The 11,450-nt window shown below is 33.7% G+C and overlaps 3 protein-coding genes across 4 annotated transcripts; all 3 read right to left on the bottom strand.

Moving 5' to 3' along the window:
- Positions 1-2,047: 2,047 nt before the first annotated feature.
- Positions 2,048-4,022, bottom strand: LOC141824328 (auxin-induced protein 5NG4-like). 2 transcript variants are annotated; one of them, XM_074711591.1, is made up of 7 exons: positions 3,779-4,018; positions 3,617-3,679; positions 3,381-3,497; positions 3,078-3,315; positions 2,702-2,843; positions 2,454-2,605; positions 2,048-2,376 (listed from the first exon to the last, which is right to left on the bottom strand). In XM_074711591.1, the coding sequence occupies exons 1-6, from the start codon at positions 3,970-3,972 to the stop codon at positions 2,475-2,477; spliced, it is 885 nt and encodes a 294-aa protein (XP_074567692.1). In that variant the 5' UTR covers positions 3,973-4,018; the 3' UTR covers positions 2,048-2,376; positions 2,454-2,474. The 2 variants fall into 2 exon arrangements, with proteins under 2 accessions (XP_074567692.1, XP_074567693.1); XM_074711592.1 differs by having other exon boundaries at positions 2,051-2,376; positions 2,685-2,843; positions 3,779-4,022.
- Positions 4,023-6,647: 2,625 nt separating this feature from the next.
- On the bottom strand, positions 6,648-8,638 carry LOC141825538 (auxin-induced protein 5NG4-like). Its single transcript, XM_074712917.1, has 7 exons — positions 8,404-8,638; positions 8,251-8,313; positions 8,015-8,131; positions 7,712-7,949; positions 7,335-7,493; positions 7,096-7,247; positions 6,648-7,018 (listed from the first exon to the last, which is right to left on the bottom strand). Exons 1-7 carry the CDS (start codon positions 8,595-8,597, stop codon positions 6,886-6,888), a joined length of 1,056 nt encoding a protein of 351 aa, XP_074569018.1. The 5' UTR covers positions 8,598-8,638; the 3' UTR covers positions 6,648-6,885.
- A 1,639-nt stretch (positions 8,639-10,277) lies between these two features.
- LOC141825539 (16.9 kDa class I heat shock protein 3-like) lies at positions 10,278-10,978 on the bottom strand. Its single transcript, XM_074712918.1, has one exon. It carries the CDS (start codon positions 10,932-10,934, stop codon positions 10,461-10,463), a length of 474 nt encoding a protein of 157 aa, XP_074569019.1. The 5' UTR covers positions 10,935-10,978; the 3' UTR covers positions 10,278-10,460.
- Positions 10,979-11,450: the final 472 nt, after the last annotated feature.

The following is an 11,450-nucleotide window of genomic DNA, read 5'->3' as shown; positions in this document are numbered from 1 at the left end:
ATTTTTGATTTAAATAAATTAAATTAAATTAATAATATTAATAATGTTAATAAATTGATTAATATATCAAAAAATAAATATAATTTATTTATAATATTTTAAAATTTAAAATAAATTTATATATTTTTAATAAAATAATTCATTAAATTATAAATATAATTCATTAATTTTATTTTTTTTAAAATTTAAAATAAAATTATATATATTTAAAAAATAATTTATAAAAATAATTATTTTAATAAAATAATTTGTTAAATTAATAAATATAATTTGTTAATTTTATTTTAATAAAATAATTTATTAAAATAATTATTTTAATAAAATAACTTATTAAATTAATAAAGATAATTTATTAAAATTTAACATAAATTTATATATTTTTTAATAAAATAATTTATTAAATAATTATTTTAATAAAATAATTCATTAAAATAATTATTTTAATAAAATAATTTATTAAATTAATAAACATCATTTAAATTTATTTTTTAAAATTTAGCATAAATGTATATATTTTTTAATAAAATAATTTATTAAAATAATTATTTTAATCAAATAATCCATTAAATTAATAAATATAATTTATTAATTTTATTTTTTAAAATTTAAATAAATTTATATATATTAAAAAATAATTCATTAAAATAATTTATTAAATTAATAAATATAATTTATTAATTTTATTTTAATAAAACAATTCATTAAAATAATTTATTAAATTAATAAACATCATTTATTAATTTTATTTTTTTAAATTTAACATTAATATATATATATATTTTAATAAAATAATTTGTTAAAAAATTATTTTAATAAAATAATTTATTCAATTAATAAATATAATTCATTAATTTTTTTAAAATTTAAAATAAATTATCTCTTTTAAATTTATATATTTTTAAATTAAAATTTAATTAATTTGATTTCAATCAGATTTTATAATACATTTCAATTAATTGAATTTTGAAATCGAATGATAATATTGAAAAAAATTTTGTTGACCTTCAAAATTATAGAAAATCTTAAGCTGTCAAAATAATTATATTCCCAAGTTATAATTCATTTGTTGATGTGGCGATGATATTGTATTATTTGAGAATTGATCATAATTTAAATCAAACAAAATTATAATCGATAACTTTGCACAGATAATTAAGATTATCAATGATAACTCCTAATCAAACGTCTCTTAAAAAATAGATCCGCTACTTCAATAACTCTTCTAAATCGGCCCAACGGATACCTTTTATTTACTAAAGCATGCTCGTCCTTGACAAATGATGCAATAGTAATGTGTTCAATGATTTATTTAAATATTCATGATTTGGATCCCAAAATAAATGAATGGACGCCGTGAGGTCGCTTATGATTCCATCGATAGATAAATAAAGAAAATGATTTTAATTTTAATTTTTTGCATAATTCTATATACAAATCAAAACTTTCTTTTCACAAGCATTTAATTCTGCTTAATGTTTTCATTTTCTGTACCGGGAAGAGTCAAGCAAAATAATAGCCCATGATTTGACTCTTCTATTTTAATTGCAAATGTACATTTTCAAATATTTAGCTTACTGCCAAAATTGAAGAACTATATTATTTCGAACTATTTTTTTTATTTTTGGTTGAAAAAATGCAACAAAATTATAAAATTTACTTGTTTTCTTGATTTTGAACTATTTATTTTGTCCAAAATTAATATTTTTATTTCATAAATAAATACAGGACATAAAATATATAATTAAATATTGTGCAATAATACTTGTGAAGATATATAAGGACATATATATTTAGTCTTTTTTTTTTAATTTTATTTAAACTTCATAAATTGGAAAATAATATTCATGTGCAAATTTAGATAATTTTAAAAGTTTTTATGTATATTTTTTTAGATAAATCAAACAATTTTATACAAAATTGATATGCATAAAAAAAATCTCTCTCAACATCTTCAATAAAAAGACTGTCGCGCTCAATAATTAATGAATGGGGACCAACAAATACTTTTCAATCAAACCTCCTGACCAAATTACTTGATGGGATCTATGAAATATGTGTAAAAGAAAATAAGAGAGTTTCAAGAATTTAACTAACTCTAACATTATTAGTTCATCGTAGCATCGCAATGTTTATCGTCTACGTTACCGAACAATATATTATAGAAATCGACATTGTAATTCAGTTCATAGATATTTGTGAACTACCTTCACACTTGAACAATCGATAGTTTGTCTTGTGAGTTCCTACTTGCGCGTGTCGATTTGTAGGAGATGCCCCTCTAGCCCTTGGCTCATGTCCTGATTCGAAGCTTTCTCCTCCTTTTTACCCCACAGAACCAAGTATAGCCCCAACACTATAAGAACTGATCCAACTACCCTGAAAGCAAGACAAAAGAGCAATTAAAATCAATCCATGAATACAGTTGCAACAATCATCATTCACCAGTTATTTACCCTCCCAAGTATAAGTTATCGTCAAAGATGAGAACCGACAGTATGGCCACAACCACAATTTGCACTGGCCCGAAGACAGCAGTGAAAACAGGACCCCCTTTGTCTATGCACCATATCTGAAGAGCAATGGCAACACCCGACAAGATAAGCCCCTGTTCCCAAGTAGTTGAAAATCAGTTTGTGTTTAGGCACATAGAAGAAGCAAAATGAGAGGCATATGGCACAACATACTGCATAGAGAATTGTACAGAGCTGTTCTACTGAATGCACTTTCCACTTCTCGCTGTCAGGTTCAGAAATAAATGCTACAACAAGGCATTGCAGAAACCCGAAGAAGCAGATGAAGGCACTAAATGAGAGCCTAGCTGGGTACTTCTTCACCACTGGAACCTGTAAACACTGTAATTTTTTAATTTTTGATTGTTTTGATAATTCAGGTTAGGTTTCGTGACTAATCCTAAAATTAGACGGCCTTTCCCCTTTCCTCTAATTGCCTCTTGGATAAATCTGGAGTACAAACTATTCGGCTGACCTTCAAAATATTCATCCCTACTAAAGCACCACACTTGTGGAGGCTTCTTAATTTTTGATTGTAGCATCCAAAAGTGTTATTGCACTTATTACCTGAAGCACCATCCAGGCAGACCATGTAATGCAATTTCCAAGTAGGTAGGCACAACCTAGTTCCCAGTATGGTATAGAGTTTGAAACTAGGGGAGTGGCCAAAACATTTGTCGAAAGAGGTTGATGCAGCAGGGGAAGACCCTTGTATAGAGTGACAACAGTGGCACCTCCTATGCTAGTTACCGTGCCAAGCACCTTTGCTAACCCGTATCTCTTTGCGATGTGGGCTTGCTCAAACCTAAAGAAAGATGTTCATGAAGCCACATGAGATCAATGCACACTTAAGCATGGTTTTAGGATTACCTGAGAGCCACAGCCATGGCAAATGTGAGCGCCGGGGCCAAATTCTGGATCACAGCAGCATAAGTTGTGGGCACATAACGTAAGCCGATGAGTAAACATAATTGATTGATTGTAATCCTTCAAAGAAACAAAAAAGATAAGTATCACAAACAATGAGAAATTGTTGAGATACTGTTTCATTGCTCAAGAGTCCTAGTGACTAGTATATATGTAAATGTAGAAATAGATTTGCTTACCCACACGATGCTAGAAGGAAGAATTGAAGCAGCAAAGAAAGAGATAAAGAAGGTCGGTCTTCCCTAAATGTAAAAAAAAAAAAAAAAAAAAAAAAAACATAAACTAGTGTTGCACTTTGAATACCAATTGTGTCAGTGAATTAGTGAACTGAGATGACTTACCTCTCAAGAAAGTAAGCAAAAGGAGCTAGCAACGAGAAACCGATAACATTCCTATACACTGGAAAGACAAATTGGCTGATACCCGTGTCAAGTGCAACCTTAGCAACTATATTGTACCCTGCATAACATAGTTGTAGTAGAAGCACAGCTGCAAGAAGCTTAACCTTCTCTGAGGAAAATGATTCTCCTCCCATTTGCTTCTTAGCTCCTAAGGCTAACAAAGGAGAGAAGAAACAACAACTTTGTAGAAGCAATTGGATATGTGCTACAACTGTATCATGTGGTCCTGTTCTTGGGTGGACCAAGTCCATGAAAGCTAAGTTCAACTAAATAGAAGCGATTCATATATAATTGTATTATTAATTATCTCCTCTTTATTTTATTTTTGTTCAAATAAATTGCCTCTTCAAATAATTATAGTAAAATTTCTATGAAAATAGAAATAGAAAAATTTCTATCTAGGGGTAACTAGTCTTAAAACATAGGAGAAAGTTGACATAATTTGAACACTTCAAAATTGATAAACACATACAGTCTCAAATTACACAATAAAAATTTAAGGAAATGGTGATGTTTTTGGCAAATTCAAATATAAGTTCATGGCTGATACTACCTAATAAGATATTCTTTACACAATAATTCATGACTAGATAACTCGAACGTGTCAACGTTTTTGCGCTTGAGTGGTCACCCATAACCAAGCCAAGATTTAAAGGAGCCAAAAGGATCAGATTTCAAATCTTAATAGGGACACAGGAAACAAATAAAAAGATCAGATTGAACGAAACTTAGAAAAACAAACAAAATAATCAACTTTATATCTAAGTAAACATAAATTATGCTATGAATTTATCCTGAACCAATGAAAAAAAAAAATTGGAACATGAGATAGGAGTGAAAACCTTCTTATCTCAGTCTTTATTTCCAATGACTTGTGCCCTCTGCATATATATTAACTAATCCCTTCTCTTCCTCATGGGGACATGTGTTAGCAAATGCTACTCATCTGATCCTTTCATCCATTTAGATTCCGATCAACTCAAGGACAAGCTTGTTGTCTCTGAAACCTCTCCTCATCTACCACCAACCTCCTCTGTATCTTCTTCTTCTTCTGCAGCTTCTGTTTCATCTCCCAACCCTACTACTCATTCAGCATTCTCTTCTTCTTTATCTTCGTCTTCCTCTTCTTTTGTCGCGACGAGTGCCGAATCATCGTCGAAGAAGCCCTTGCCGTCCACGGAGATTAATCCGATCGTATCAGTTGATCCGCGGCAGAAGGAACAAGCAGAGAGCCAATCTGACCGCGAGCGTGCTCCTCCTGCTCCAAGGAGATTATTTTATTAATTTAATAAAATAATTTATTAAATTAATAAACATCATTCATTAATTTTATTTTTTAAAATTTAATATAAATTTATATATTTTTAATAAATTAATTTATTACAATAATTCATTAAATTAATACATATATTTCATTAATTTTATTTTTTAAATTTTAAAATAAATTTATATATATTTAAAAAATAATTTATTAAAAATAATTCATTGAATCCATTAAATTAATAATTTTATTTTTTTAAATTTTAAAATAAATAAATATATATATATATATATAATTTGTTAAAATAATTATGTTAATAAAATAATTTATTAAATTAAAATATATAATTCATTAAAATAATTTATTAAATTAATAAACATCATTTATTAATTTTATTTTTTAACATTTAAAATAAATTATCTCTTTTAAATTTATAAAATTTTAAATTAAAAATTATTAAATTAATTAATTCGATTTCAATTTCATAATACATTTTAATCAACTGAATTCTAAAATCAAAAGATAATAATGAAATTTTTTTTAACCTCCGAAATTGTAAAAAAATCTTAGGTTGCCAAGATAATTACATTCTTTATAATCCATTTGTTAATATGACGATGATATTGTATTACTTGAGAATTGATCATAACCTAAACCAAATAAGTTATGATTGATAATTTCAGACAGATAACTAAATTTATCAATGATAATTCTCAATCAAACACCCCTATAAAATAGATCCGCTACTTCAATGACTCTCCTAAGTTGACCCACATATACCTTTTGTTTATTTCAGTAAAAGATGGAATCCACCATCCAACGGGTCCACACGGTTAGTTCTACGACCATATATGATAAAGATGAAGTAAATTGAGAAGCTGCATATGGCTATGACAGAGAAGAACATTGCTTCGACTTTACTGAGATTTAACTTTACTCATGTTAATAATTATATTTTATTATAACTAATTTAATTATGCTCCGAAGCATCTTTTGTTTATTAAAACATCGATTAAAAAAGGAATTTTGGTGCTTGGATAATGATGCAATAGTAATATGTTCAATAGTTTATTTAAATATTCATGATTTGAATTTCAATTACGATGGATGGACTACTCGTGGCCGTGAGGTCGCTTATGATTCCATCGATAAATACATGAAAAAATGATTTTAATTTTAATTTTTTGTATAATTCTAAATACAAATCAAAACTTTCTTTTCACAAGCATTTAATTCTGCTTAATGTTTCAAGCAAAATTATAGTCCCATGATTTGACTCTTCTGTTTTAATTGCAAATGTACATTTTCAAATATTTAACTTACTGCCAAAATTGAAGAACTATATTATTTCGAACTATTTTTTTTAATTTTTGGTTGAAAAAATGCGACAAAATTATGAAATTTACTTGTTTTATCGAGTTTGAAGTACTTATTTTGTTCAAAATTAATATTTTTTATTTCATAAATAAATATAGGATATTTTGTTCAAAATTGATATGCATAAAAAAAATTCTCTCACAATATCTTCAATAAAAAGAATGTCGCGCTCAATAATTAATGAATGGAGACCAACAAAAGCTTTTCAATCAAACCTCCTGACCAAAGGGAAATAATAGAGTTCCAAGAATTTAACTAACTCTAACATTATTAGTTCATCGTAGCATCGCAATGGTTATCGTCTACGTTACCGAACAATATATTTTAGAAATCGACATTGTAACTCAGTTCATAGATGTTTGTGAACTACCTTCACACTTGAATAATCGATAATTTGTCTTGTGAGTTCCTACTTGCGCAGGTCAATTTGCAGGAGATGCCTCTCTAGCCCTTGGCTCATGTCCTGATTCGAAGCTTTCTCCTCCTTTTTACCCCACAGAACCAAGTACAACCCCAACACTATAAGAACTGATCCAACTACCCTGAAAGCAAGACAAAAAAGCAATTAAAATCAATCCATGAATACAGTTGCAACAATCATCATTCACCAGTTATTTACCCTCCCAAGTATAAATTGTCGTCGAAGATGAGAACCGACGTTATGGCCACAACCACAATTTGCACTGGTGCGAAGACAGCAGTGAAAACAGGACCCCCTTTGTCTATGCACCATATCTGAAGAGCAATGGCAACACCCGACAAGACAAGCCCCTGTTCCCAGAAGACAAAGTAGTCGAAACTCAATTTGTGTTTAGGCACATAAAAGAAGCAAACTGGGAGGCATATGGCACAACATACTGCATAGAGAATTGTACAGAGCTGTTCTACTGAATGCACTTTCCACTTCTCGCTGTCAGGTTCAGAAATGCATGCTACAGCAAGGCATTGCAGAAACCCGAAGAAGCAGATGAAGGCACTAAATGAGAGCCTAGCTGGGTACTTCTTCACCACTGGAACCTGTAAACAGTGAAATTTCTTTATTTTTGATTGAGTTGATAATTCAGGTTTCGTGACTAGTCCTAAAAGTAGATGGCATTTCCCCTTTCATCTAATTGCCTCTCGGATAAATCTGGAGTACAAATTATACAAAATATTCATCCCTACTAAAGCACCACACTTGTAGAGGCTTCTTAATTTTTGATTGTAGCATACAAAAGTGTTATTGCACTTATTACCTGAAGCACCATCCAGGCAGACCATGCGGTGCAATTTCCAAGTAGGTAGGCACAACCTAGTGCCCAGTGTGGTATAGAGTTTGAAACTAGGGGAGTGGCTAAAACATTTGTCGAAAGAGGGTGACGCAGAAGAGGAAGACCCTTGTATAGAGCGATGACAGTGGCACCTCCTATGCTAGTAACCGTGCCAAGCACCTTTGCTAACCCGTATCTCTTTGCGATGTGGACTTGCTCAAACCTAAAGAAAGATGTTCATGAAGCCACATGAGATCAATGCACACTTAAGCATGGTTTTAGGATTACCCGAGAGTCACAGCCATGGCAAATGTGAGTGCCGGGGCCAAATTCTGGATCGCAGTGGCATAAGTTGCGGGCACATAACGTAAGCCGATGAGTAAAAATACTTGATTGATTGTAATCCTTCAAAGAAACAAAAAAGATAAGTATCACAAACAATCAGAAATTGTTGAGATACTGTTTCATTGCTCAAGAGTCCTAGTGACTAGTATATATGTAAATGTAGAAATAGATTTGCTTACCCACACGATGCTAGAAGGAAGAATTGAAGCAGCAAAGAAAGAGATAAAGAAGGTCGGTCTTCCCTAAATGAAAAAAAAAAAAAAACAAAAACTAGTGTTGTTGCACTTTGAATACCAATTGTGTCAGTGAATTAGTGAACTGAGATGACTTACCTCTCAAGAAAGTAAGCAAATGGGGCTAGCAACGAAAAACCGATAACATTCCTATACACTGGAAAGACAAATTGGCTGATACCCTTGTCGAGTGCAACCTTAGCAACTATATTGTACCCTGCATAACATAGTTGTAGTAGAAGCACAGCTGCAAGAAGTTTAACCTTCTCTGAGGAAAATGATTCTCCTCCCATTTGCTTCTTAGCTCCTAAGGCTAACAAAGGAGAGGATAAACAACAACTTGGTAGAAGCAATTGGATATGTATCACAAGTGTATAATGTGGTCATGTTCTTGGGCGGACCAGTCCATGAAAGCTAAGTTTAGTTAAAGAGAAGCGACAAAAATTAGGAGTGCCAAGAAATCACATCACAATCATGACGAAAACAAATGTTTGTAAGACTTAAATCCAAGAAAGTAATACAAAAGGTTTACAAAAATTATAGAGATTCATATATAATTGTATTATTAATTATCTCCTCTTTATTTTATTTTTGTTCACGTCTCCCCATCTTATTTAATAATAATAGTGAAGTTATTATTATTATTTTTAAAAAAATTACAAATATATACTAATTTGATAAAAATATTTCAAATAAAGTATTTTAGTTTCATTTTAATTCTTTAAAAGTATTAGAGGTTTAGGTCTTAATTTTAGAGTTTATATTCCAATTTGATAAAAGTTTGATTATTGCTTGCTTATACTAGGCTCATATGTTGTTCTTCAAATAATTCTAGTAAAATTTCTATGAAATTAGGATTAGTAAAATTTCTATCTAGGGGTAACTAGTCTTAAAACATAGGAGAAAGTTGACATAATTTGAACACTTCAAAATTGATAAACACATACAGTCTCAAATTACACAATAAAAATTTAAGAAAATGGTGATGTTTTTGGCAAATTCAAATATAAGTTCATGGCTGCCACTACCTAATAAGATATACCTTCTGCACATATATTAACTAATCCCTTCTCTTCCTTTTTGTATTTGTATGGTCTTGGAGCCGACCATGGGGACATGTGTTAGCAAGTGCTACTCATCTGATCCTTTCATCCATTTAGATTCCGATCAACTCAAGGACAAGCTTGTTGTCTCTGAAACCTCTCCTCCTCTACCACCAACCTCCTCTCTCTATCTTCTTCTTCTTCTGCAGCTTCTGTTTCATCTCCCAACCCTACTACTCATTCAGCATTCTCGTCTTCTTTATCTTCGTCTTCGTCTTCCTCTTCTTTTGTTGCGACGAGTGCCGAATCATCGTCGAAGAAGCCCTTGCCGTCCACGGAGATTAATCCGATCGTATCAGTTGATCCGCGGCAGAAGGAAGAAGCAGAGAGCCAATCTGACCGCGAGCGTGCTCCTCCTGCTCCAAAGGCAACGAAGCAGCAACCGCTCGCGCGAACCAGCACCGTGCCGGCGCCGGCCAAGGCCAAGAAAGCCCATTCGTGTTCGCCGGCGGTGATCGCCGAAAGGAGAAGCTTTGCCGATTCCACACGCAGAGTAGCTGCTTCTCCGCCAAGGGTTCCGCGGTCAAGAAGCCTAATCGCGAGGAAAGAGAGCGTCCGATCGGCAGCGAGTCCCGGCCAAGCATCGTCGATGAGCCGGGGAGACATGGCTTTGTCGAACCAGACCGATCGCCAAATACTCCAAAAGGGATCAAACTCCATTGTCGGTGGAAGTGTTGCTGTGGAAGAGCTGGATAACCCTCTCATTTCTATGGATTGCTTCATTTTTATATGAGGATTCACCATTATTTCTTATTTCTTGGACGCATTTCCATGGATTACCTCACATCTCAGCAATTGAAGCACTATAAATTAAGGGACGAATATGTTCTTTTGAGGATCCCAAATTTAAGTATCAAATGCGATAGCTAATTATTGCAATACGGTCCACTCGTTTTATTTACAGGAACTGCTACAAGTTCAAGTTGCCGAAACGGACGCAGTAGTGGGACATCATTAGTCAAGGACAAGAACACACATCACGAAACACACTTGGGAATGGAACACGCACAAGAAAAGTAAAGTATATTTTGGGTGAGTAATGAACCTGAGCAATCAGTTCCCAGAGATCTCAATCGACTTGACATCGGACTTCTTGCCCTCCTCCTTGGGCACCGTCACCGTGAGCACGCCGTTCTCCATGCTCGCCTTCACTTGGTCCACCTTGGCGTTCTCCGGCAGCCGGAACCGCCGCAGGAACTTGCCACTGTTGCGCTCCACGCGATGCCACTTATCGTTCTTCTCCTCTTTTTCTCTGCTGCGCTCGCCGCTGATCTGGAGGACTCGTCCTTCCTCCTCCACCTCCAACTTCACCTCCTCCTTGTTGAGGCCGGGGAGATCGGCCTTGAAGATGTGCGCCTCGGGGGTCTCCTTCCAGTCGATCCTTGTGTTGGCGAAGGCGGAGGTGTCGCTGACGAAGCCGGGCCGCGTCTCGGCTAGCGAGCGGAAGGCGTCGAAGGGGAAGCCTTGGAAGGGATCCCAGAGGTCGAAGAAGGGATCGAAGATGTCGCTACGCCTCACAATCGACATGGTTGAGCTCGGAAGATTTGGGGATTCGATCGCGGTGCTTCTTGTTCGATGGTTATGCTGCGACGGTGTCGGGTGTTTATATAGGCACGGAGAAAGAATTCGAAACTTCGAGAACCCGCTTTTCATTGGGTCCTCTCCCGAAGCTTCTGGAAGATGCTCGAACGACGCCCAGTGAGATCGAGACGGTTCTGGAAGCTTACCGGGCCATGGGCTTTGTGGGCTGACTGCAACCGTTTTCTCATGCGATCTATATATTCCTCTATTCTTTATATCAGAGGTGATATTTTGTGCGATCCCGTTACGCGACCTTGTGCGCGACACAGCCAACTCCCTCAGCTTCCGGCTGCCGTTGCCGCGCCGTCCGATCGCCGCCGTCGCCGCATCGTCCGATCACTGCGCCGTCCGATCACCGCTGGCTTCGATCGTATCTATTTGGTCGGAAACGCGCTATATATATATATTTATTTACTTCTTATTAAATTAATAATGTAAATGTGCATTCTCACTTTTAGATTT

This window comes from Curcuma longa, chromosome 3 (assembly GCF_044706935.1).
Source record: "Curcuma longa cultivar G26 ecotype Majalengka, Jawa Barat chromosome 3, ITB_CL_G26_1.1, whole genome shotgun sequence".
NCBI classification, from domain to species: domain Eukaryota; kingdom Viridiplantae; phylum Streptophyta; class Magnoliopsida; order Zingiberales; family Zingiberaceae; genus Curcuma; species Curcuma longa.
The sequence above is the reverse complement of the archived record's forward strand: the minus strand, read 5'-3'. Positions and strand labels throughout refer to the sequence as shown.